The following is a 24924-nucleotide window of genomic DNA, read 5'->3' as shown; positions in this document are numbered from 1 at the left end:
GCCTCCAATTAATCCAATACTGCATCCCAAAATTTTATTTTCTGAAAAACTACCTAATTTGTATTTGAATGAGTCAATGCCAGTGCTTGTAGTATCTCCCGTGGGAGCTCGATCCACGAGCTGACCATTAATTTTCTGAAACAACGGTCCAGGTATTCACCAGGAAGCGGGGAAGATGTGGAAGATGTAGTGGCCCGGAATCTAGAGGAAGTACAGGTTTCCCTGATGCGTTTGCAGGATGTGTTTGAATTAATCCAGAACCCCTGCCCCCACCCCAAAACCTGGGGATAGACTGGTCAAAGCTGCAGAGATCAAGATGCGGTGGGCTGTGGGAAGATCACGGGGACTGACCACCAGGTCAGCTCAGGAGGGGTGGTGGGGGGGAGAATAGAAATACTCCTGTCCCTCCTGCTTGACATGTAGGGCAAGATAGGCACTTGCCAAAAAAATTGGATGCATGCAGCCCCTATCATCTTTGGATGAGGGGCCTGCTTCAGCATGTGAGCACCCCCCATCCCAACCACTGCACCCCCACCCCCCAACAACCCAACCCCGTTAAATCTGAACGCGTGGAGGTCGAGTCTTAACATCCCCTGCCATGCTGCCTGTCCTGGGAGTTTAAAACACCCAATTATTTTGCAGATCCATATTAAATTTCCCATGTCTCTGCTCTTCATGATCTGGGCATGACTAAACAACTTGGCATGGTGGATATAATCGATTCCCTTCAGAATCTGCAACAGTTATAATACCACCTCTCAGGAGTTTTCTTTTCCAGTGAGAATAGGCCCTAATGTATGAAATGTGCTGCCTGGAAAGGGGTACAACAGTAACTTTTTAAAAGGGCCAAGACAAATATTTGAAAGGGGAGGTGGGGGGATTTTCAGGGCTATAGAGGAATGGGCGGGGGTGGGACTACTGTATTGGGATAGTTCACAGAATCGATACAGTGCAGAAGGAGGCCATTCAGCCCATCGTGTCTGCAGCAGCTCTCCAAATGAGCAATTCGCTTGGTGCCATTCTCCAGTTTTCTCCCTGGGACCCTGCACGTTCCTCCTCTGCTCGGAGGCACAGGACAAGGGAGGTGGCCAGAATAGTCACCTCCTCCCTGCGCTGTTATGATTCAACAACAGAAAACAGGGTACACAAGCAAGTGCACCGAGTGTGCCATCAACCGGAGCATGCCAGTGAGTTGCCCTGCACAAGTTGGGAGTTCATCTTAGGCCTTTGACGCTCCACATACACGCCGGGAGGCGGGGGGGGGGTGGGGTTTGCACGGCTACAGGGAAAAAGAGCAGAGAAAGTGGGACCAGTCTGGCAGCTTTTTCAAAGAACCAGCAGAGCCACGACGGGCTGAATGGCCTCCTTCATTGTCATGTAATCCTCTGACACTTGATCTACAAAGAAAGCAAGACTGGCAGTATTACACCTTCCACAGCCTCAGGACGCCTAAAAACCCACTACAGCCAAAGAAGTACTTTCAAAGTATAGTCACTGTTATAAGGCAGGAAACGCGGCAGCCAATTGGTGTACAGCAAGACCCCACGTATGGGAATGCAATAAGGGCAAGATATATTGTTTCCATGACGCAAAGGCAAAATTCTGTGTATCCTAGAAATCTGGAATAAAAACAGAAGATGCCAGAAATGCTTCACTTCTGACAAAAGGCCATCGATGATCTGAAATGTTAATTTGGTTTCTCTCCTCGCAGTATTATCAGCTTTTCTTTTCATTTTTGCACCGTTGGTTGGGAGGAGGAAGGAGTGTTCAGAGGGAACCAGGCACAACTCTCCTGAACTTTCCCTGAAATGCTGACCATAGGGTGTTTCACATCCCCGAAGAGTGCAGCTGGGGAAAAGGTGGCACCTCCGACAGTGCCGCACTCCCTCAGTACTGACCCTCCGACAGTGCAGCACTCCCTCAGTACTGACCCTCTGACAGTGCGGCACTCCCTCAGTACTGACCCTCCGACAGTGCGGCACTCCCTCAGTACTGACCCTCCGACAGTGCAGAACTCCCTCAGTACTGACCCTCTGACAGTGCAGCACTCCCTCAGTACTGACCCTCTGACAGTGCAGCACTCCCTCAGTACTGACCCTCCGACAGTGCAGCACTCCCTCAGTACTGACCCTCCGACAGTGCAGCACTCCCTCAGTACTGACCCTCCGACAGTGCAGCACTCCCTCAGTACTGACCCTCCGACAGTGCAGCACTCCCTCAGTACTGACCCTCCGACAGTGCCGCACTCCCTCAGTACTGACCCTCCGACAGTGCGGCACTCCCTCAGTACTGACCCTCCGACAGTGCAGAACTCCCTCAGTACTGACCCTCCGACAGTGCAGTACACCCTCAGTACTGACCCTCTGACAGTGCAGCATTCGCTCAGTACTGACCCTCTGACAGTGCAGCACTCCCTCAGTACTGACCCTCCGACAGTGCAGCACTCCCTCAGTACTGACCCTCTGACAGTGCCGCACTCCCTCAGTACTGACCCTCTGACAGTGCAGCACTCCCTCAGTACTGACCCTCCGACAGTGCAGCACTCCCTCAGTACTGACCCTCCGACAGTGCAGCACTCCCTCAGTACTGACCCTCTGACAGTGCCGCACTCCCTCAGTACTGGCACAGGGACCATTTACCTGGGTTTTGTGCTCAAGTCTTCGAAGTGGGGCTTGTACCCATGACTTTCTGACTCGGAGGCGAGAATGCAACCCACTGAGCCATGGCAGATAATAAAATGGACTAAAATAAAATAGCCTTTCCCATTCACTCCTGTGGCATACATACTTGGCAGAAAATTAATGCAGGGGTATGGGGTAAGGGCCAGGGAGTGGGGCAGCACAACGTCGAAGGCTGAATGGCTTCCTTCCAAGCTGTAGTATTGTCTGATTCCATGTTATAATTAGGGCTATAAGCATACATTTAAACTGTGATCAGGTGGTTTTAATACTCAGCTGTCTAAAGTGCACCTAATCTCAAGCTAATCTCACCTGGAGACAGAACGATAAAAGCTCTTATCTCCTCTGTGTACAGTGTGTGTTTGACTGCCCTGTGTTTTTACTGTTTGCACTTGGGCTGAGTGTTTGGATGAATGATTGCAGAGTCTGAGGTAGAAAGATGTGCAGCCTGGATCTTATTGCTGCTTAATGGTTTCCCACCCCTTAACTCACCCAGGGTTAACAGTCCATTAGGGCAGGGGCAGCTGTGAGAGCTTCAGCCCAGCCCAACACCCAGTCGACACAGCTCACACTGCCAACGGCTGCTTGGGGCTGATCATGGAAAGCACCCAAAACCTGGCTGCAGCACCTTCGGGCGGGGGGCGGGGTGGTGTGCAGTATTGCAGAGAATTCTGCTAGCAAACATCAGATGTACCTTCAGAGTCGGGGGGTGGGCAGATCAACGAAGCAACAGGTCGGCCACTCTCAGATAATCATTCACCTTCAACTGAACAGTCGACAGGATACTGAACAAAGTGAGCTCCTCAGCATTTACTCAGCACTGAGAGTGCTGTCAAAGAGCTTTCACCCCATCACTGAATCCATTGCTTGATCTCCTTCAAAACTGAGTAATTTACAGTGCCAACACAGGCAGAATTTAAATGACCAAAATTCTTAAACTGTCCGCTGTGTCACTGACTGTGTCTCTACTGATGTTAATCCATCTCCCTCACACTGTCACTCAGTAACCCCTCTCCCCCCAGCGCCCTGTATTACTGACTGTATCTCTACTGATGTTAATCCAGCTCCCTCACACTGTCACTCAGTAACCCCTCTCACCCCAGCTCCCTGTGTTACTGACTGTATCTCTACTGATGTTAATCCAGCTCCCTCACACTGTCACTCAGTAACCCCTCTCCCCCCAGCACCCTGTGTTACTGACTGTATCTCTACTGATGTTAATCCAGCTCCCTCACACTGTCACTCAGTAACCCCTCTCCCCCCAGTGCCCTGTGTTACTGACTGTATCTCTACTGATGTTAATCCAACTTCCTCACACTGTCACTCAGTAACTCCTCTCCCCCCAGCTCCCTGTGTTACTGACTGTATCTCTACTGATGTTAATCCAGCTCCCTCACACTGTCACTCAGTAACCCCTCTCTGCCCAGCACCCTGTGTTACTTACTGTATCTCTACTGATGTTAATCCAGCTCCCTCACACTGTCACTCAGTAACCCCTCTCCCCCCAGTGCCCTGTGTTACTGACTGTATCTCTACTGATGTTAATCCAACTTCCTCACACTGTCACTCAGTAACTCCTCTCCCTCCAGCACCCTGTGTTACTGACTGTATCTCTACTGATGTTAATCCAGCTCCCTCACACTGTCACTCAGTAACCCCTCTCCCCCCCAGCACCGTGTTACTGACTGTATCTCCACTGATGTTAATCCAGCTCCCTCAAACTGACACTCAGTAACCACTCTCTGCAGTCTTCTGTAAGGTATCGACTTTCTCGAAATAGTGATCTTTCACCAGGGTGAGCAACTCTTGGGGACAAAAATTAAGGAAGACATTGATGTGGGGGAGTGAGAGCGGGCGAGGATGTGGCCGAGCCTGTGCGAGGGGTGGGGTGGGGTGGGGGGGGTATGATCTGAGCAGGGAATGACCTGAGAGATAGGGGAGTGAAGAAACTTGCGAACCTGAGGGCTCGGGGATGGTGGGGTGGTTAATGGACCAGTCTGATAGGGCAGCGGGCAGTGACGTTCAGTGTGTGTGTGCTTGGCTGCCCGGTGTTTTTTTTTTTATTATTTGCACTTGGTCTGAGTATTCAAAATCCGCGATAAACTGTGTCCCAATGACCTGCAGCTCAGGACATGGGAGAATCACGTGGGCTAAGGGAGGACCCCTGTCTCATCCAGAAGATGGTATCTCAGACAATGCTGCACTCCCTCAACACTGCCAATTGGAGTGTTGGCCTGAATTCTATGTTGAAGTTAACAGAACGGGCCTTCAACCTGTTAGCACCTGACAGGAGCCTGACTCACCGAGCCATGGCACACAGTGAAGGCAGAAAAAAGAAAGCTGACGTGGCTATGCCAGGTGAACAGAAGTCGGAATCTCTCCCCACCCGAGTCCACCAATGCCTAATAACTGGTCAATAATTCCCCGCAGCCGCCGTGCGGAGTCAGGGCTGCTCATTTACTGACCGTCTGGTCGAAGCAGAGACAGACGTGAGCTGTGGTGAACACTGCTTCACTCGTTCACACTAACAGCTATTTCATAAAACATGCCACTTACTCTTCTGACGAGGAGGGAGAAGCTGCGAAGGACACGGAGTAACCGAGACTTCTGTCTGCAGCTCACCAGTGGGAAGGGGACGTTAACCCATTCTCCCCCAGCCGCTGCCTCTAATGTGTTCCCTCACTGACCATAACCGCCCCTGTGGTTTCCTCACCTTCTGCTGGCCCTAGCTGGGGTTTGGGGGGTGGGGTGGGGGGGGGCGGGGACTGGAGAGGCACAGCTTCCACTGGTGCCAAGTGCCCTTCAGCAAATCTCCGAAAGTATTTCATGGGTAGAGAGTGAGGATATTTGACTGCAGCGGCACCACAAAAATCTAATCCCACCTACATCTGCTATTCTGTTCCCCAGGCACACACCCAGACAGCGCCTCTGGTTACACTGAAGCATGAACAGGTAATTGAATCACAGAGGTTGCTGGCGCTTCAGCACCGTGTGGGAAGTACAACAAAAGGAGCCACAACTCACCGTTACAAAGCAAACATGTCACAAGATGCTTCACAAAGATAATTAAAAACCAGGAAAATTACCTCTTTGTTCAGTTGAGTCAGTGACCATGAGAACTGTGTATAAATTCAGAGGTGGTACAACAATACAGCACCATTCAGTGCTTGTGCCGACGGCCCAGCCGCACTGTCTTTCAGTTGAGACGTTAAACCGAAGCCCCATCGGCCCTCTCGAGCTAATCTAAAAGATCCCGGGAGGTCTGAGGAGATAAGAGGGAGGCCGCCCTGCTGCCCTGTGGATGATGTTTACCCTTCAACCAACGACAATGAAAATAGGTTACCTGGTCAGGCAACTGGGTGCTGTTTGTGGGATCTTGCTGTGTGCAAACTGTCAAGACTGACAACACTTCATTATCTGTAAAGCATTTCAGGGTGTCCTTCGGTCGTGAAAAGGTGCTATATAAATGCATATTTTTTGCTTCACAGGCTGTGTGGTGTTGTGAGAAATCCCAAAGAGGTGTAAACTGCAGTCAGTCTGTGGGGAAACTGAGGGAACTGTACCATGAAGTAATGATGCTCTGCAGTGGGGGGGGATGTAGGTTGCCTGATGAACTCAGTTTTACTTAAAGGTGAAGTAACCTTCACAATGGCTGGTTCAAAATCCTGGAACTCCCTCCCTAACAGCACTGTGGGTGTACCTACACCACATGGACTGCAGTGGTTCAAGAAGGCAGCTCACCCCCACCTTCTCAAGGGGCAATTAGGGATGGGCAATAAATGCTGGGCCCAGCCAGTGACAACCACATCCCATGAATGGATAAAAAGTAGAGGGAACTGTCTTTATCACTGCATTCCCCCACCCAATGCCTCTGATCAAAAGGGAATGAGAAGGAGATGGTGGCATAGGCGCTATGTCACTGGGCCCAGACTAATGCTCTAGGGGCAGGGATTCAAATCCCACATCAGCAGGCAGAATTTAAATTCAAATTTAAAAAAAATCTGGAATATGAAGCTCAAGTCATTAATGACGATCATGAAACCATTGTCGATTATCGTAAAAACCCATCTGGTTCACTAATACCCTCTAGGGAAGGAAATCTGCCGTCTTTATCCAGTCTGGCCTACATGTGACTCCAGACCCACACAGCAATGTGGTTGACTCTTAAATGCCCTCTGAAATGGGCCGAGCCAGCCTCTCAGTTCAAGGGTAATTAGGGATGGGCAACAAATGCTGGCCTTGCCAATGAAACCCACATCCCGCGAAAGAATTTAAAAAATTACTTTTCCACGTGCTGGCCGCAGCTCAGGTGTCACAAACATACGAATGAGGAGGAGTAGGCCATTCGGCCCCTCGAGCCTGCTCTGCCATTCAATGAGATCAAGGCTGATCTGATTGTGCCCTCAACTCCACATTCCCGCCTACCCCTGATAACCTTTGATTCCCTAGTTAGTCAAGAGTCCATCGACCTCGGCCTTAGAAATATTCACTAACCCTGTCTCCACCTCTCTCCGGGGAAGAGAGTTCCATAGACTTACAATCCTCTGAGAGGAAACATTACTTCTCATCTCCATCTTAAATAGGAGACTCCTTATTTTTTAAACTGTGTCCCTTAGTTCTCGTCTCTCCCACGAGGGGAAACATCCTCTCAGCATCCACCCTGGCCAGGTCCCCTCAGGATCTGACGTGTTTCAAGAAGATCACCCCTCGATCTTCTGTCAAACGAACAGACATGGGAGCGAGTTGCTTCCCACTGGTTCTTCTGACCTCAGGTGAATCAGCACCGCCTCGGACACTCTTGTCAGCCAATGGATCTGGGGGGGCGACGAGAACTTAAGTAGGACTCACAGCAAAAAGTCTAGTTCACAGAGAGGGTCTAGTTAAACAGCGCACAACAGCAAACAGTCTGCAGAGTTTGTTTAAACAGCAGACTACAGCAGTCTACAGAGTCTATTTAAACAGCATACTATACAACAGTCTACAGAATCTAATTACAAAGTGTCTACAATCTACAGTAAACAGAACGCAGGACTGAGACCACAAAACCTCCTGATAAATAAAACAAAATCACCTCGTGTAGGGTGATTTCACTGGCAAAATGCAGTCAGTGGAGGATAGTAAGACAATATGTGCCTAAAAATCAATCCCCAATTGCTTACAGCAGCGTTTCACAAGGGGAAATTGCCTCTACTCTGGCCGTGAATGTTGGTGTCACTGTACCCAGCTAATAAACTGGTCTCTCCCCAGGGACAAGAGGTAGTGATTGATATGAAAGCCATGGAACACTTCCCTCCAAGGCAGGGCTCTAATTGATTTCAGGATGTGCCCTTTTTGACCACTTCTGCCGGCATACACTCTACCCTGTGGCTTTAAAAGGATAGGCACACTTGGCATGCAGATCCCACCCCATGGCTAAAAGGCTAGAAACCGGCCTTGAAATCCAGGCTGAGCAACAACACTGAGGTTGGTTGGGGTGGGGATTGGGGGGCGGGGGGGGGGGGGGATTGCATCAGTTCTTAATTGCAAAAACACTCAACACCATCCGTCAACCAAAACACGACATTCACTAAGATAGAAGCAAAAAAACTGCGGATGCTGGAAATCGAAAACAACAAAAACAAAAATACCTGGAAAAACTCGCCAGGTCTGGCAGCATCGGTGGAAGGGAGCACAGTTAACGTTCAGAGTCCGCGTGACTCTTCCACAGAACTGTTCTGTTGAAGAGTCACGCGGACTCGAAAGGTTAACTGTGCTCCCTTCCACCGATGCTGCCAGACCTGCCGAGTTTTTCCAGGTATTTTTGTTTTTTTGTACTTGACATTCACTACCAACCTTGTAAAATATGTCACGTAACCAAGGCAGCCCAGTCAGTTTCCAGCCAGACCCCAAGCTGTGGCCTCGAACCCTGTGCACCATGAAACCAGAGGAGCATAAATAGAATTCTTCCGATGCTTTCCAATCTAGAACGTGTTGCCTGAGAGGCCCGAGGAAGCAAATTCAATCTTAACTTTTGTCACTTAAGGTAAAAGCAAAATACTGCGGATGCTAGAAATCTGAAACAAAAACAAAAATTGCCGGGAAAATTCAGCAGCTGTGGAGAGAAAGACGGTGTTAACCTTTCGAGTCCGTATGACTTTTCTTCAGAACTAAAGAGAAGTAGAAATGTGGTGAAATATATACTGTTTAAGGGGGGGGTGGGGCAGGTGAAGCTGGATACAGGGCCAGTGATAGGCGGAGGCAAAGGAGAGATGGCAAAAGATGCCATAAGGGGAAGGGATGTTGATGGTGGTGATACTGGCTAAAGGAGGTGTTAATGCTGACATTAAGAGTAGGAAGCAGAATGAGCAAGTGACAGATGGCGCGAGTGAGGGGTGGGGGAAAAAGATTGAAATAGGCTAAAAGGTGGGGATAAAACTGTGAATGGAAATAAATCCACCATCAACACCCCTTCGACATCTCTCCTTTGCCTCCACCTATCGCTGGCCCTCTATCCAGCTTCACCTGCCTCACCCCTCCTTAAACAGCTTATATTTCACATTTCTACTGCTCTTTAGTTCTGAAGAAGAGTCATACGGACTCGAAACGTTAACTCTGTTTCTCTCTCCACAGATGCTGTCATGTCAGGCCTGCTGAGTTTTTCCAGCTATTTTCTGTTTTTGTTAACTTTTATTACGCCGCTTCAATGGTGGAAAAGTTGCGACGCCCCCAGCGGTGGGAGGATTTCATTACAACGTGCCATGTTTACATTAGAAGTTCCCATTGGGGTTTGTGATGGGTAAAATTGATAGCAGAAGACAGTCTAATGAGATTAATTGGTGGAAATAGGGATAACGCTAAAGCCGCTCACCTTCTTTGTTACTTTTATGGCTTCTTAATTCTTCGGACTTGTGAAAGTCAATGCTGGCGTAAGTGTTCAAGGCAGCGCTCCCGTTTGCTTGCGTGTAAATTCTTGGCTGTGAGGCCGACCCTTCCACACAGCTGCTGTCTGTGCCCAGGTCCAAGTCAATGTAGTTCAGGCCGTTCTCGAAGCCGATCGACATGTGCCGTGACATTCCCGGGCACGGCTCCTCCGCGGTTCCCCTTTCTGCCCCGCCGGCGTTGCCGTCTTTCAACCAGCCGCCCTCAAAGGAGGCGGAGCCACGGCGCCTCACACGGTCAGCAAAGGGCGCAGCGGGCACGGGGGTCGAGGGGGCGGTCAGGAAGGTCTCAGAGCAGTGGCGGCGGCGCCCCTGTGGGTCAGAACGGACCACCCGGGCGCCTTGGCGGGGGTCGTGGCTGGGCTCGGGCGGGTCGGCGGGGTCCCGGGCGCCCTCGGGCAAGGCTGCACCCGGGCAGTAGGCTGTCTCAGCCCCGTCGGCAGGCAGGGGGCTGCGCATCCTGCACCGGGTCTCCGGCGCAGCCACCGGCGTCTCGCGGCAGAAGTCCACGTTGGCGTACTCGGAGGCGGCCAGGGGGAGGCGCTGGAGCCCACCCACGCAGGAGGCAGGCCGGGCCAGCGGGCGGGGGGCCTGCGGTTCGCACCGGAACTCGATGCTGACGTACTCCCCGGGGCTCTGCGGCTCCGAGGGCAGGGGGTTCTCCCGCCGCCGCGGCAGGGTGCTGGCCCTCGCCACGTCCAGGTAGAGGCCGGCCGGCCGGGAGAACCCGCCTCTTCTCCCCGGCCTGGAGGGGGCCTGGGGGGTCTGGGACGCCGGAGGGGGCTGGCCGCTTTCGGTCTCCCCCAGGCTGTCGCTGCTGCTACTGGTGGAGGAGGAGGAGGAGGAGGAGCAGCAGGAGAGCTGGGCCGAGGAGGCAGCGGAGGCCGGCTGCTGCTTGTAGGAGCGGGGCAGAGAGTGATAGCAATGGGGGCGGGAGTCGGCCACCTTGGCTTCCCCGCCGCGGGGAGGGGTGGGGTGGGGGTGGCGGCCGGAAGGGGGCGTGCTGGAGGCCGAGCGGCTGGCTGGCGACATGTTCATGTAATCGCCGCTGCCCGCCAGCGACTTGGAACCGCCGGGCCGGGCCCAGCCATCGGGCGAGCAGCTCCCGCTGGGCGACATCAGCATATAGCCGCTCCCGTGGGGGTCCTCGGCCCCCGGGGTCCCCACCTGCTGGGGTGCCGAGGTGCCCTTGGGCGTCATGGCCATGTAGTCGCCTCCCGAGCCCTGGCCGGGCACCACTCCAGGCAGCATGGCCACGTAGCCGTTGTCGGCCACTTGCTGGCGCCCTCCCTCGGCGGGGTCAGGGGTGGCCGGGGGCCTCCACACCTCCGGCCGGCCCTCGGCCTTCCAGCTGCGCGACGCCACCCTGCCCGGCCAGGCGCGCTTGCTCAGGCCCCGCTCCTCCTCCTCCTCTTCCTCCTCCTCCTCCTCGCCGCCCCGGCTGCACGCCCGCCGGAGCGGCCTGCGCTGGCGCTGGGGGTCCCCCTGCCCGGCCGAGGCCGGCCTACCCATGGCGATGTAGTCGTGGCCGTGCTGGCGGCCGACCGGCCCGGGCAGCGGGAAGCCGCCGCAGGAGCCGGGGCTGGAGCCGAACTCCTCCTCCTCCTCGCCGCCGCCGCCACCGTCGTCGGAGGAGGAGGGGATGGAGGAGGAGGAGGAGAACCCTCGGTCGCAGGGAGAGCCGGGGGCCGGGGGGCGGGCACGTCCCGGGTCGCGGCCGCCGGGCGAGGGGCCGGGGGCCGGGCTGGCGGCGCGGGGCGAGCGGCGGGCAACGGGGTCGGGGGTCGACCTGGTCTGAGCCAGAGGCGGGTGGGTTTTGGTCAGCCTCTGGCGGTGGGGGGGTCCGGGAGAGGGGCTGGCCGGCGCCTCGTCGGCCGAGGCGGGGCGGGAGGCGGCACCGCAGCCATCACTGGAGGTCCGGGCCCTGGCGAAGCTGTACCGCTGACCGGGCGAGGTGGTGCCGCTCCTCCTGGCGGAGAAGCCCACCTGGCTGGGCGGCGGGTTTGGCAGGTGGTGGCGCCTCGACGGCACGGAGATGGGGTTGGAGCTGGACGACTGGCTCTTGCTCCTCAGCCGGAACTCCTCGCTCATGGCCTTCATGGCCTCCAGGATGGTCTCGTGCATGTTCTGGGCGACCACCGAGTCGTCCACCTGCATCCAGAACTCTCCAGGCCCCGTGACAGCCGAGCGGCCCACCTCCACAAAGAAGAAGTTCTCGGAGTGCCCGCAGCGCCGGATGTTCAGCAGCTGGAGCACCACGGCTGCCACCTCAGAGTTGAGCTTCACCAGGTTGATGGTTCTGTCGGTCAGGCACAGCCGGTAAATGCCACTCATGTTCCGCGACTGGCCCAGGCCCCGCGGCCGTAGGTTGACCTGCCAGACCTCCTTGAAAGGTGGACCGGGCACCATGGTGTAGTTGGAGTCCCCATTTTCCTCTTGATCTTTGCCTACAATAAAAAAAAGAGAAAAAAAACACAGAAAATGAATGATCTTTTGGTGGTGACTTTAATCAATGAGCTTCAGTTACTGACTGACTGACTAGTGGGAATAGCTTTCCTCAGCTTATATCACATCAAAACCCTTCAGAACGTTGAACACTACCACTAGATTTCCTCGTAATCAACTAAGAAATTTGCTCCCTAAATCCTCTGCCTCTTTCTCTAGCTTTAGAGGCAGCCGCCGAGCCAATTCGGCCATTCAATTACACCATGGGCTGATCTGTACCTTAACACCATCTTGGTTCCATAACCCTTAACGCTCTTGCTTAACAAGTCTCTCTCTCTCTCTCTCCTTTTACAAAGTTTCAGTTGAGCAGCCCCTGTGAGGGAGAGCGTTTGCGAAGCTGAAAAGGCCGCTCGAAAGAGGAATGTGAACAAGTGCCACGGAAACCCTAGGAGGAGGCCGCTCTGCCCATCGTGCCTGCGCTGGCTCCTGGGAAGAGCGCTCCAATTAGTCCCTCGCCCACTTCTCTTTTCCTTGTAGCCCTGCAAATCCTCTCCCCACACACACCGCGCGCGCCCCCCCCCCCCACCAAACTTTGGAAAGTCACGACTGGTTGATGGTGAGGCAGTCACTTTACTGTGTACATACGAGCAACAAAGGTCTAAGTACAGGAGATTAACTCCCAATTTGTGCAAGGCAAGTTACCGGCCTGTTCCAATTGATGACTCACTCAGTAGATTTGTTTATGTACCTCGTTTCCTGTTGCTGAAAACTACAGAATCGTAACAGCACGGGGCTGAGCACTCATGCCCCAGTGCGCCTTTGAACGAGCCATCCAAATAAGGTTCACTCACCATGACGGAGCCCTCAATAGCACTGTAATTTCCTCCCTTCACACATTTGTCTTAGCCCTTTTCAAAAGTTACTACTGAATCTGTTTCTAATGCCCTTTTAGGTCAGGACAACTCGAAACCCTTCATGATTTTGAACGCCTCTATTAAATCTCCCCTTAACCTTGCCTGCTCTGAGAACAATCCCAGCCTCTCCAATCCTTCCACCCTCTCGGGCCTCTCCACTGATAACTAAAACCATTCATTCCAGGCACCATTCTCGCTCACCTCTCCCCCTCTCCAAGGCCTTGAGACAGACTGACGCACACACACATACAAGTCCCACATTCTCACCGTTCTCTGGGTAAAGGAATTTCCCTCGAATATCCTATTGGATTTAGGCACTGCTTTAAGAAGTTGAACCCATGGCCCCCAAAGTCAGACAATAAAAAAATGCTAACATCTGCTTTTTTTTGGGATGTAGCGGGAGACACACAAGATAGTGATAACAAAAATACCGAGATGGTTTGACGCTGGCTCAACATCTGTGTTATGTCCTATCCCCTCTATCAAGACTTTGTGCATAGCGTTGCATATATACCAACATAGGAAGGAGGCCATTCAGTCCCTCTAGCCTGTTCAGCCATTCAATTAGATCATGGGGTGAGCTATACTTTAACTCCATCTGCCCACCTTGGTTCTTTAATCCTTTATCCCCCTTACTCAACAAGAATCTATCAAAAAAAATAAAAGCAAAAAAAACTGCGGATCTATCAATCTCATTTTTGACATTTTCAATTGGCCCCCAAGCTTTTTGGGGAAGAGTTCCAGATTTTCTCTCCCCTTTGTGTGAAGAAGTGCTTCCTAACATCACCCCTGAACGGCCTGGTTTGGATTTTAAGGTTCTTACCCCCTTGTTCTGGACTCGCCCCCCTGCCTCCCCCCAACCAGAGGAAATAGTTTCTTTCCATCGAGCCTATCGAATCCTTTACTCATCTTAAACCCCTTGATTAGATCACTCCTTAATCTTCTATATTCAAGCTCTGAAATACTACAAATGAACAAAAGCCAGCTGGGTTATTTTCCTGACATGTACAAACCCACTTCTGGGTGAGCTACCAACGTGCAGGAGTCTCTCTCTCTCTCTGCAATTATCCTCTGACTGACCCTCGCAAGAGGCCATTTCACCCGTGAGGTACCACAGCCTTAAAACTAACAGGCCAAGCTTAAACTCACTTTCCAACCTGGCAATAAAACATCACAAGCACATTGTGAACCCAAGGCTAGCTGTGCGTAGGTGACTGGCAGAGGACTTTACTGGTGGGAGTAGGTTTGGAGATGGTGGAGAAGTGCCTTTCAGAAAGTTATTCTTCCTCCCGATTTCTAAATTTAAAATATCTTGCTGAAATTCCAAAGGCACAACAAGGCTAAGCATTTCTGCAGATGAAAAATCACAGGCAACGCACCTCCAATTTCCTAAAGGCAAACGCCTATGTAAACAAGTCACGCTGCACTCTCACTACTGGCAACATTACAGCGCCCTATTTTTACTTGCTCCAGTTGCACCACAGGGAAATTCACACATTTCAAAACACTCCAATTCCCTGCTACCCAAACTACAGCCTGTTTTGCTACAAATAATGCCAGCTGTGATTCAGTACTCAGCACTCTCGCCCCTGAAGGCCGTGAGAGCAAGTCCCTCCTCCAGAGATCTCCATCCATCCGGGGAGATGTTAAAACCCATCTGGCCTCTCAGATGGGCGCAGAAGATGATGCCACGGCTACTATTTTGAAAAAAGAGCAGGGGAGCTTTCTCCAGTGCCCTGAGGCAATATATGTCCCTCCACCAACATCACCAAACCAGATTATCCGGTCTCACCTCATTGTGGGAGTGCGCTGTGCACAAATTAGTCAACTCGTTTCCTATGTTTTGTAGCACTGACTACACCACGGAAGCACCTGACTGGCCTCTGGGCGAATTCTCACACCTTCACCTGTCAAATGACTCCCTGTTTTAAGGGGCAGAACACTCCCCATTCCACCATGGGGCGGGGGAACAGTCAGGGCAAAGGAACAAGGTTGTTCTGAATGAACTCAGCTGGACATAAAAGCACAGCAGAGGAGAAGTCAATATTTATCCCACAACCGACATTACAAAAACAGTTTCTGCTCACTTATCTCGTGGCTGCTTGTGGGATCTTGCTGTGCATAAACTGGCAGCCAAACTTCCCGATGTGTCGCTTCTAAACTACTTTGTTGTGTGGTTGTAAAATGCTTTGGCACATGCTGAGGGCGTGAACCACGCTGTGTAAACAAAAGCCAATCTGCCCTCCGTCGCTTCTTCACCTTCCCTCCATCCCACCCTCCTTAAGTCCAGCCCTCAGGAGCTTCCTCGGGGTTGCTGTTTGAGCAACTGGCCAGACTCCAGCCACCCCTGAAGTTTTGGGGTGCACCAAAGCTGTGGGAGGTGCAATCGGGCTGCAGGTTCCCTGTCTTTTCACTGGCTACGTGTGGTAGATTATAATCACATTATTAGCAGAGTGGCAAGTCATGGTAATTGCGCGTCAGTTGGCTGTTTAATTCTATTCAGGCGGTGGGCTTCCATTGCTGACTTCTCTGTGCTCCTAAACAAATGCGCAGGCTGATGATGTAGCTGCTGGATTAGAGGCCACAACACGTATAATGTGCTTCGTCAGAAACCAAAGCTCATGAGTGTATGAAGACCAGGGTCCAGTTCAACCCTTCAGCCCCTGGCTCCCTCACAATCCAGGAAGGAGGGCTTGTCTTCAATCATTCGCAAAACACATGCTCCCTCCCTTCTGCTCCTGAAGCTGTTCCCTTATGCTCCTGAAGCTGTTCCCTTATGCTAAAGGGAGGATAGGAGAAGAAAAAGCTGCCTATCAAACACTCCCAGGACAGGTACAGCACGGGGTTAGATAGAGAGTAAAGCTCCCTCTACACCGTCCCCATCAAGAGACAGAGTACTACAATTAAACACCAGTCTCTCATATCCCAGCTTCTGGGCCTCTGGTGGGCAGACAGCTTATGCAATTTGCAGTCTGAATGCAGATGAGTTGGCATGGAGACACAAACAGCCACAGGACAGCAGGCGCCAGTCAATACCCAGCTCGTACTGTGCAGTGAGACTGGATCAATCATCAGACTACACTGCCTGCAACATCAATCCATAGACTCGCAACATTTCTCCAATTTCAAAAAAAACACAGAATGAAATCCGGAATCACATCTGTCGTCTGGGGAAATTGAAGCTGGATTTAAACAGGGTGACATAGGGCAGCAACAGGCCATTCAGCCCAACCTGGTGTTCCTGCTCCACACGAGCCTCCTCCCACCCCCTCTTCATCTCCCCCTATCAGCCTATCCTTCTATTCCTGTCTCCCTCAGGTGTTTATCCAGCTTCCCCCTTAAATGTATCGATACTATTCACCTCGACCACTCCCTGTGGGAGCGAGTTCCACATTCTCCCCACTCTCTGGGTAAAGGAGTTTCTCCTGAATTCCCCACTGGGTTTATTACGAAATGTGAGGGTAGACCACCTGGTTTTTAAGGAGTGCCTTAAAGGAGGAAATCGAGGCAGAGAGGGAATTCCAGAGCTTAGGGCCCCCAGGCAGCTGAAGGCACGGTTGCCAATGGTGGAACGACGGAAATCAGGGGGATGCTCAGGAGGCCGGAATTGGGGGTGCGCAGAGATCTCGTGGGGCTGGAGGAGGTTACAGAGAAAGGGAGGGGGGCGCAAGGCTATGGAGAGATTGGAAAAGAGGAATGAGAATTTTTTTCAAAATCGAGATGTGGCTTGACCGGGAGCCAGTGTGGGTCAGCGGGCACAGGGGGTGATAGGGGAACGGGACTCGGTGTGAGTTAGGACACGGGCAGCACAGTTTTGGATGATCTCAAGTTTACCGAGGGTAGAATGTGGGAGGCCAGCCAGGAGTGTGTTGGAATAGTCGAGTCTGGAGGCAACAAAGGCAGGAATGAGGGCTTCCGTAGCGGATGAGCTGTGACCGGGGCATGATCAGGCAATGTTACAGAGGGGGAAATGGGCGGCTTTAGTGATGAGGCTGATATAGAAGGCTGAAAGGTTCAGCTTGTGGTCAATGTGACATCACGACAACACTTTCAAGGACCTTGGAGAGGAAAGGGACATTGGAGATGGGACAGTAATTTGCAAGGACAGAGGCGCTAAGGGTTTTTCTTCTGAGGAGGGGATTGATGGCAGCAGATTTGGAGAACAAAGGGACAGAACCCAAGGTGACAGAGAAACTCATGAGCTCCTTGCACTTGTTGTTGGGAGGGAAGAGTGGGCGAGGCAGGGGAGAGAGGTTTAAGAAAGCAGCTTGCAGTAGAGGAAAGGAGCCGGGAGTTATCTTTACACACTCAGGTGATCCTGGAATAGTGAGCAGAACCGGGCCCGATCGCAGGCAGGAACAATCGTGGTTCAGCAAGATGTGACAGTGAACAGTGTCCTCCATATCCAGTCAAGTCTGCGTCCTTAGACATAAGGGAACAGAGATGAGTGCCGTACTGGGGAACCAGCCAGGCTGAGAGGGAGGGAGTAATGGTTTTAATAAGGACAAGAGTATACAAGCTGGAGGTGATGGTGTGGTTGAGTGGTTTGGTATTAGTAAGGACCTTATATTTTTGACCCTGGCTGGATCTCTCTGATAAGTGTAAATTCTCCTCTCCTGCTTCCCTGTCAGACCCTCTTCATAAATTTCAGACAATGACCAGATCATCCCTCAGTCTTTTAGCCACAGAAAACAGCCAGTTCAGCCTTTCCACAACACAGAGCTACCATCGTGTAAATCATTATTGTGTCTTCTCCAGTACCCCAAGGCCAAAGCTCATTCAGGCATCCGACATGAAGCACAAATCCTGCTGACGTACAAGAGGCTGGTTCTGACCAAAAGCTTTCACTTCTCCTAGCCCCTATTTGAATTGCAGCCTGATCAACACCCACACCCAGTCTGTCCCACTCTCAGACACCAGCTCCCCCATCACCCCCACACCCAGTCTGTCCCACTCTCAGACACCAGCTCCCCCATCACACTCACACCCAGTCTGTCTCACTCTCAGACACCAGCTCCCCCATCACCCCCACGCCCAGTCTGTCTCACTCTCAGACACCAGCTCCCCCATCACCCCCACACCCAGTCTGTCTCACTCTCGGACACCAGCTCCCCCATCACCCCCACACCCAGTCTGTCTCACTCTCAGACACCAGCTCCCCCATCACCCCCACACCCAGTCTGTCTCACTCTCAGACACCAGCTCCCCCATCACACCCACACCCAGTCTGTCTCACTCTCAGACACCAGCTCCCCCATCACCCCCACGCCCAGTCTGTCTCACTCTCGGACACCAGCTCCCCCATCACCCCCACACCCAGTCTGTCTCACTCTCAGACACCAGCTCCCCCATCACACCCACACCCAGTCTGTCTCACTCTCAGACACCAGCTCCCCCATCACCCCCACGCCCAGTCTGTCTCACTCTCAGACACCAGATTCAATCTCCTGGCTCCAATGTACCAGCTCTTATATCAAGGAAGAGAATCCGTGGTTTTGCTGGAATAAATCCAATGTGATGTTTCCATGCAACTGTTTCAATGTGGCAGTTCAGATAGTTGCAGCATCTGGACAGCTTGGGGAGGGGTTGGAGCAGCCCAGGGCTGGGGGGGGGGGGTAGTTAAGCGGCCCGGCGGGAGTTTAAGAGGCTCGGGGCAGTAGTTTAAGCTGACAGGTGGTATTTAATACAGAGAAGTGTGAGGTGATGCATTTCTGCAGAAGGGATTGGGAGAGGCAATATAGACTAAATGACCGGGTTCTAAAGGGTGTGCAGGGAAAGAAGGACCTGGGGGTTGATGTGCAGAAATCTTTGAAGGTGGCAGGACATACTGAGGGGGAGCAGTTAGCAAAGCAGATAGGAGCTTGGGCTTCTTAAACAGGGGTATTAAGTATTAAAGCAGGGAAGTTATGCTGAACCTTTATAAAGCTCTGGCTGGACCCCAGCTAAAGTACTGGGTCCAGTTCTGGTCACCCACCACACTTTAGGGAGGATGTGAGGCTCTTTGAGAGGGTGCGGAGATGTACCAGAATGGATCCAGGGATGAGGGATTTTAGCTCCAAGGTTAGGGTTGGGGAAGCTGAGGTTGTTCTCTTTGGAGTGAAGATTTGATCGAGGTGTACGAGGGTTAGATAAGGTAGACAAAGAGAAGCTGTTCCCACTGGCTGATGGTGCAAGGACTCAGGGACACAGATTTAAGGTTTCGGGCACTGGGGGTGGGGGGGATGTGAGGGAGAGCTTGTTTATTCAGCGAGCGGTGATGACCTGGAACTTGCTGCTCCCGAGGGAGGTGGAAGCGGAGATGATGAATGATTTTAAACAGGGAATTGGACGGGGACTTTGGGGTGGGGGGGGGGGTGGAATAAACTTGCCGGGTTATGGGGATAGAGCGGGGGGAATGAGTGGATTGATCTAGAGAGGGCTGGCATGGGCTGGATGGGCTGAATAGCTTTGTTAGAAATGGTTCTGAAAACAGGCTCCAGGTCACAGTTTAGACCCGGTGCAGTTGTAACGATTTGGACATTGCAGTTCGATTTTGCTGTGACAGAGATTTCCTAACAACGGGCTTTAAAATTAAAGTTCAGATGTAAAGGCTTCAGTGTCACATTATGGGTCAATAGCTAATTTAGAATTAGAAGTTTCAGATCCAATAAGTCCTTTATAACAGGCTTTAAAACAAACTTTGAGAGAGATGGGTAAATGGGTTTCCTAATTATAAAGCCCCATTCCCAACAAACACGCAGAAGCTGCTTTCTCAAAGAAGGTTCTCCTGTAATCTCGCTTGCTCTCTCTATCAAAACATGAAATCCAAACTATAATTATTTCAAACATACATAAAGCAGTACGAATAGATGGGAGAAATAGCCAAAGGGCAGGTCAAAAGGGAACAGGGCGAAAGGGGAGAGGGAAAAGACGAGATGAAAGCCGGGGAGGCTGTGTGAAGGAAAGGGGGGGAGGGGGGAGACAAGTGTTTGGCAGAGAGACGAAAGGGAGGTTGAGTGAGTGAAGAGAGATTATAAACAAACTAAGGCAGGCCAGTGAATGGAGGAGCATGTCAACGAGTAAGCAGAGAGAAGGTGGGGGTGGGGGGGGGTGGAAGGCAGCTAAGAGGACAAGGAGAGGATGGAGGAGGAGGGAGGGAGGGAGGGAGGGAGGGGAGGAAAGGATGGCGTGCGGACGAAGACAGTGGGAGCTGAGAAATGAGATGGAGGAGAGAGAAAGCAAATAGGAGCGGAGGAGAGCGCCAGTAAGGGAGCGGAGGAGAGCGCCAGTAAGGGAGCGGAGGAGAGCGCCAGTAAGGGAGCGGAGGAGAGCGCCAGTAAGGGAGCGGAGGAGAGCGCCAGTAAGGGAGCGGAGGAGAGCGCCAGTAAGGGAGCGGAGGAGAGCGCCAGTAAGGGAGCGGAGGAGAGCGCCAGTAAGGGAGCGGAGGAGAGCGCCAGTAAGGGAGCGGAGGAGAGCGCCAGTAAGGGAGCGGAGGAGAGCGCCAGTAAGGGAGCGGAGGAGAGCGCCAGTAAGGGAGCGGAGGAGAGCGCCAGTAAGGGAGCGGAGGAGAGCGCCAGTAAGGGAGCGGAGGAGAGCGCCAGTAAGGGAGCGGAGGAGAGCGCCAGTAAGGGAGCGGAGGAGAGCGCCAGTAAGGGAGCGGAGGAGAGCGCCAGTAAGGGAGCGGAGGAGAGCGCCAGTAAGGGAGCGGAGGAGAGCGCCAGTAAGGGAGCGGAGGAGAGCGCCAGTAAGGGAGCGGAGGAGAGCGCCAGTAAGGGAGCGGAGGAGAGCGCCAGTAAGGGAGCGGAGGAGAGCGCCAGTAAGGGAGCGGAGGAGAGCGCCAGTAAGGGAGCGGAGGAGAGCGCCAGTAAGGGAGCGGAGGAGAGCGCCAGTAAGGGAGCGGAGGAGAGCGCCAGTAAGGGAGCGGAGGAGAGCGCCAGTAAGGGAGCGGAGGAGAGCGCCAGTAAGGGAGCGGAGGAGAGCGCCAGTAAGGGAGCGGAGGAGAGCGCCAGTAAGGGAGCGGAGGAGAGCGCCAGTAAGGGAGCGGAGGAGAGCGCCAGTAAGGGAGCGGAGGAGAGCGCCAGTAAGGGAGCGGAGGAGAGCGCCAGTAAGGGAGCGGAGGAGAGCGCCAGTAAGGGAGCGGAGGAGAGCGCCAGTAAGGGAGCGGAGGAGAGCGCCAGTAAGGGAGCGGAGGAGAGCGCCAGTAAGGGAGCGGAGGAGAGCGCCAGTAAGGGAGCGGAGGAGAGCGCCAGTAAGGGAGCGGAGGAGAGCGCCAGTAAGGGAGCGGAGGAGAGCGCCAGTAAGGGAGCGGAGGAGAGCGCCAGTAAGGGAGCGGAGGAGAGCGCCAGTAAGGGAGCGGAGGAGAGCGCCAGTAAGGGAGCGGAGGAGAGCGCCAGTAAGGGAGCGGAGGAGAGCGCCAGTAAGGGAGCGGAGGAGAGCGCCAGTAAGGGAGCGGAGGAGAGCGCCAGTAAGGGAGCGGAGGAGAGCGCCAGTAAGGGAGCGGAGGAGAGCGCCAGTAAGGGAGCGGAGGAGAGCGCCAGTAAGGGAGCGGAGGAGAGCGCCAGTAAGGGAGCGGAGGAGAGCGCCAGTAAGGGAGCGGAGGAGAGCGCCAGTAAGGGAGCGGAGGAGAGCGCCAGTAAGGGAGCGGAGGAGAGCGCCAGTAAGGGAGCGGAGGAGAGCGCCAGTAAGGGAGCGGAGGAGAGCGCCAGTAAGGGAGCGGAGGAGAGCGCCAGTAAGGGAGCGGAGGAGAGCGCCAGTAAGGGAGCGGAGGAGAGCGCCAGTAAGGGAGCGGAGGAGAGCGCCAGTAAGGGAGCGGAGGAGAGCGCCAGTAAGGGAGCGGAGGAGAGCGCCAGTAAGGGAGCGGAGGAGAGCGCCAGTAAGGGAGCGGAGGAGAGCGCCAGTAAGGGAGCGGAGGAGAGCGCCAGTAAGGGAGCGGAGGAGAGCGCCAGTAAGGGAGCGGAGGAGAGCGCCAGTAAGGGAGCGGAGGAGAGCGCCAGTAAGGGAGCGGAGGAGAGCGCCAGTAAGGGAGCGGAGGAGAGCGCCAGTAAGGGAGCGGAGGAGAGCGCCAGTAAGGGAGCGGAGGAGAGCGCCAGTAAGGGAGCGGAGGAGAGCGCCAGTAAGGGAGCGGAGGAGAGCGCCAGTAAGGGAGCGGAGGAGAGCGCCAGTAAGGGAGCGGAGGAGAGCGCCAGTAAGGGAGCGGAGGAGAGCGCCAGTAAGGGAGCGGAGGAGAGCGCCAGTAAGGGAGCGGAGGAGAGCGCCAGTAAGGGAGCGGAGGAGAGCGCCAGTAAGGGAGCGGAGGAGAGCGCCAGTAAGGGAGCGGAGGAGAGCGCCAGTAAGGGAGCGGAGGAGAGCGCCAGTAAGGGAGCGGAGGAGAGCGCCAGTAAGACAGACAAAGGAGGTGAAGTGGAGAGAGGGAGTGTGACAAGCCCTCAGTGGAGGAGTGAAGGAGTGTGACAATGGAGGCTGACTGCCACACGGGGGAGTTTATGATGAAGGGTGTGTTGGGAGGGTGTAGAGAAGGGAAAGCACAAGGGAATAGAGGGGTAGGGGTGGGGGTGGGAGTGGGGGTGAAGCAGAGGGAGCAGGGCAGGGGCAGTAAGGGTTAGGGTGGGGGGTGGGGGGTGTGGGGGTGAGGGTGGAGCAGAGGGAGTGGAGTGGGCAGAGGTGGAAAGGGTTAGGGTGGGCGCGAGGGTGGGGGGAGTGAGGGGTGAGGTCGAGGGCGAGGTCGAGGTCGAGGGCGAGGTCGAGGTCGAGGGCGAGGTCGAGGGCGAGGTCGAGGGCGAGGTCGAGGGCGAGGGCGAGGGCGAGGGCGAGGGCGAGGTCGAGGTCGAGGTCGAGGGCGAGGGCGAGGTCGAGGGCGAGGTCGAGGGCGAGGGCGAGGGCGAGGGCGAGGGCGAGGGCGAGGTCGAGGGCGAGGGCGAGGGCGAGGGCGAGGGCGAGGGCGAGGGCGAGGGCGAGGGCGAGGGCGAGGGCGAAGGCGAAGGCGAAGGCGAGGGCAAAGGCGAGGGCGAGGTCGAGGGCGAAGGCGAGGGCGAGGGCGAGGTCGAGGGCGAGGGCGAGGGCGAGGGCGAGGGCGAGGTCGAGGGCGAAGGCGAGGGCGAGGGCGAGGGCGAGGTCGAGGGCGAGGTCGAGGGCGAAGGCGAGGGCGAGGTCGAGGGCGAAGGCGAGGGCGAGGTCGAGGGCGAAGGCGAGGGCGAGGTCGAGGGCGAAGGCGAGGGCGAGGTCGAGGGCGAAGGCGAGGGCGAGGGCGAGGTCGAGGGCGAAGGCGAGGGCGAGGTCGAGGGCGAAGGCGAGGGCGAGGTCGAGGGCGAAGGCGAGGGCGAGGTCGAGGGCGAAGGCGAGGGTGAGGTCGAGGGAGAAGGCGAGGGTGAGGTCGAGGGAGAAGGCGAGGGTGAGGTCGAGGGCGGGGATGGAGTTGGGGGTTTGGGGGGGTGAGGTGAGGAGGGAGTGAGGGTGAGGTATGGACGGGAGCTATACCGCTGTGCAGGGTGAGGGTGAGGGGGTTGAGGGGGTGAGGGAGGAGGTGAGGGTTTGGGGTGAGCAAGGGGGGTGAGGGGGTGTGGACCAGAGCTATACCGCTGTGTAGGAGGGGGGGTGAGGGGGGTGAGGGGGGTGAGGGGGGTGAGGGGGGTGAGGGGGGTGAGGGGGGTGAGGGAGGTGAGGGGGGTGAGGGGGGTGAGGGAGGGGGGTGAGGGGGGTGAGGGGGGTGAGGGGGGTGTGGGAGGGGGGTGAGGGGGGTGAGGGGGGTGAGGAGGGTGAAGGGGGTGAAGGGGGTGAAGGGGGTGAGGAGGGTGAAGGGGGTGAAGGGGGTGAGGGGGGTGAGGGGGGTGAGGGGGGTGCGGGAGGGGGTGCAGGGTGAGGGGGGTGAGGAGGTGAGGAGGTGAGGAGGTGAGGAGGTGAGGAGGTGAGGAGGTGAGGAGGGTGAGGGGGTGAGGGGGTGAGGGGGTGAGGGGGTGCGGGAGGGGGTGGAGGGTGAGGGGGGTGAGGGGGGTGAGGGGGGTGAGGGGGGTGAGGGGGGTGAGGGTGAGGAGGGTGAGGGTGAGGAGGGTGAGGGTGAGGAGGGTGAGGGTGAGGAGGGTGAGGGTGAGGAGGGTGAGGAGGGTGAGGGTGAGGAGGGTGAGGGTGAGGAGGGTGAGGGTGAGGGTGAGGAGGGTGAGGGTGAGGAGGGTGAGGAGGGTGAGGAGGGTGAGGAGGGTGAGGGGGTTGAGGAGGGTGAGGGGGTTGAGGGGTGAGGGGGTTGAGGGATGAGGGGGTTGAGGGGTGAGGGGGTTGAGGGGTGAGGGGGGTGAGGGGTGAGGGGGGTGAAGGGGTGAGGGGGGTGAAGGGGTGGGGGTGAGGAGGTGAGGGGGGTGAGGGGGTGAGGGTGAGGTGAGGGTGAGGTGAGGGTGAGGTGAGGGTGAGGTGAGGGTGAGGTGAGGGTGAGGTGAGGGTGAGGGTGAGATGAGGGTGAGGGTGAGGGTGAGGGAGGGGATGAGGGTGAGGGGGTTGAGGGTGAGGTGAGGGTGAGTGAGATGAGGGTGAGGGGGTTGAGGGGTTGAGGGTGAGGGTGGGGTGAGGGAGGGGTGAGGGTGAGGAGGTTGAGGGGGGTGAGGGTGAGGTGAGGGGGTGAGGGTGAGGGGGTTGAGGGGGGTGAGGGTGAGGTGAGGGGGTGAGGGTGAGGGGGTTGAGGGGGGTGAGGGTGAGGGAGGTGAGGGTGAGGGAGGTGAGGGTGAGGGAGGTGAGGGTGAGGGAGGTGAGGGTGAGGGAGGTGAGGGTGAGGGAGGTGAGGGTGAGGGAGGTGAGGGTGAGGGAGGTGAGGGTGAGGGAGGTGAGGGTGAGGGAGGTGAGGGTGAGGGAGGTGAGGGTGAGGGAGGTGAGGGTGAGGGAGGTGAGGGTGAGGGAGGTGAGGGTGTGAGGGTGAGGGGGGTGAGGGGGGTGAGGGGGGTGAGGTGAGGGTGAGGTGAGGGTGAGGGAGGTGAGGGTGAGGGAGGTGAGGGTGAGGGAGGTGAGGGTGAG

General features: G+C 55.2%; 1 protein-coding gene across 5 annotated transcripts in view; it reads right to left on the bottom strand.

The window, feature by feature from the left end:
* The window catches only part of LOC121274146 (insulin receptor substrate 1-like), an 89740-nt gene that overhangs the window by 62934 nt on the left and 1882 nt on the right, over positions 1-24924 (bottom strand). For 2 of the 5 annotated variants that reach the window (XM_041181322.1, XM_041181324.1), the window contains exons 2-3: positions 9526-12042; positions 8511-8583 (exon numbers count right to left, since the gene is read on the bottom strand). In XM_041181322.1, the coding sequence (XP_041037256.1) occupies positions 8546-8583; positions 9526-12042 (2555 nt within the window). In that variant the 3' untranslated portion in view covers positions 8511-8545. Of the gene's footprint in view, positions 1-6953; positions 7493-8510; positions 8653-9525; positions 12043-24924 lie in introns of those variants that run through there. The other 3 variants (XM_041181323.1, XM_041181325.1, XM_041181326.1) reach the window with 3 other exon arrangements.

This window comes from Carcharodon carcharias (assembly GCF_017639515.1).
Source record: "Carcharodon carcharias isolate sCarCar2 chromosome 33 unlocalized genomic scaffold, sCarCar2.pri SUPER_33_unloc_1, whole genome shotgun sequence".
Classification (NCBI taxonomy): domain Eukaryota; kingdom Metazoa; phylum Chordata; class Chondrichthyes; order Lamniformes; family Lamnidae; genus Carcharodon; species Carcharodon carcharias.
Note: the sequence above shows the minus strand (reverse complement) of the source record. Positions and strands in the feature narration are given on the sequence as shown.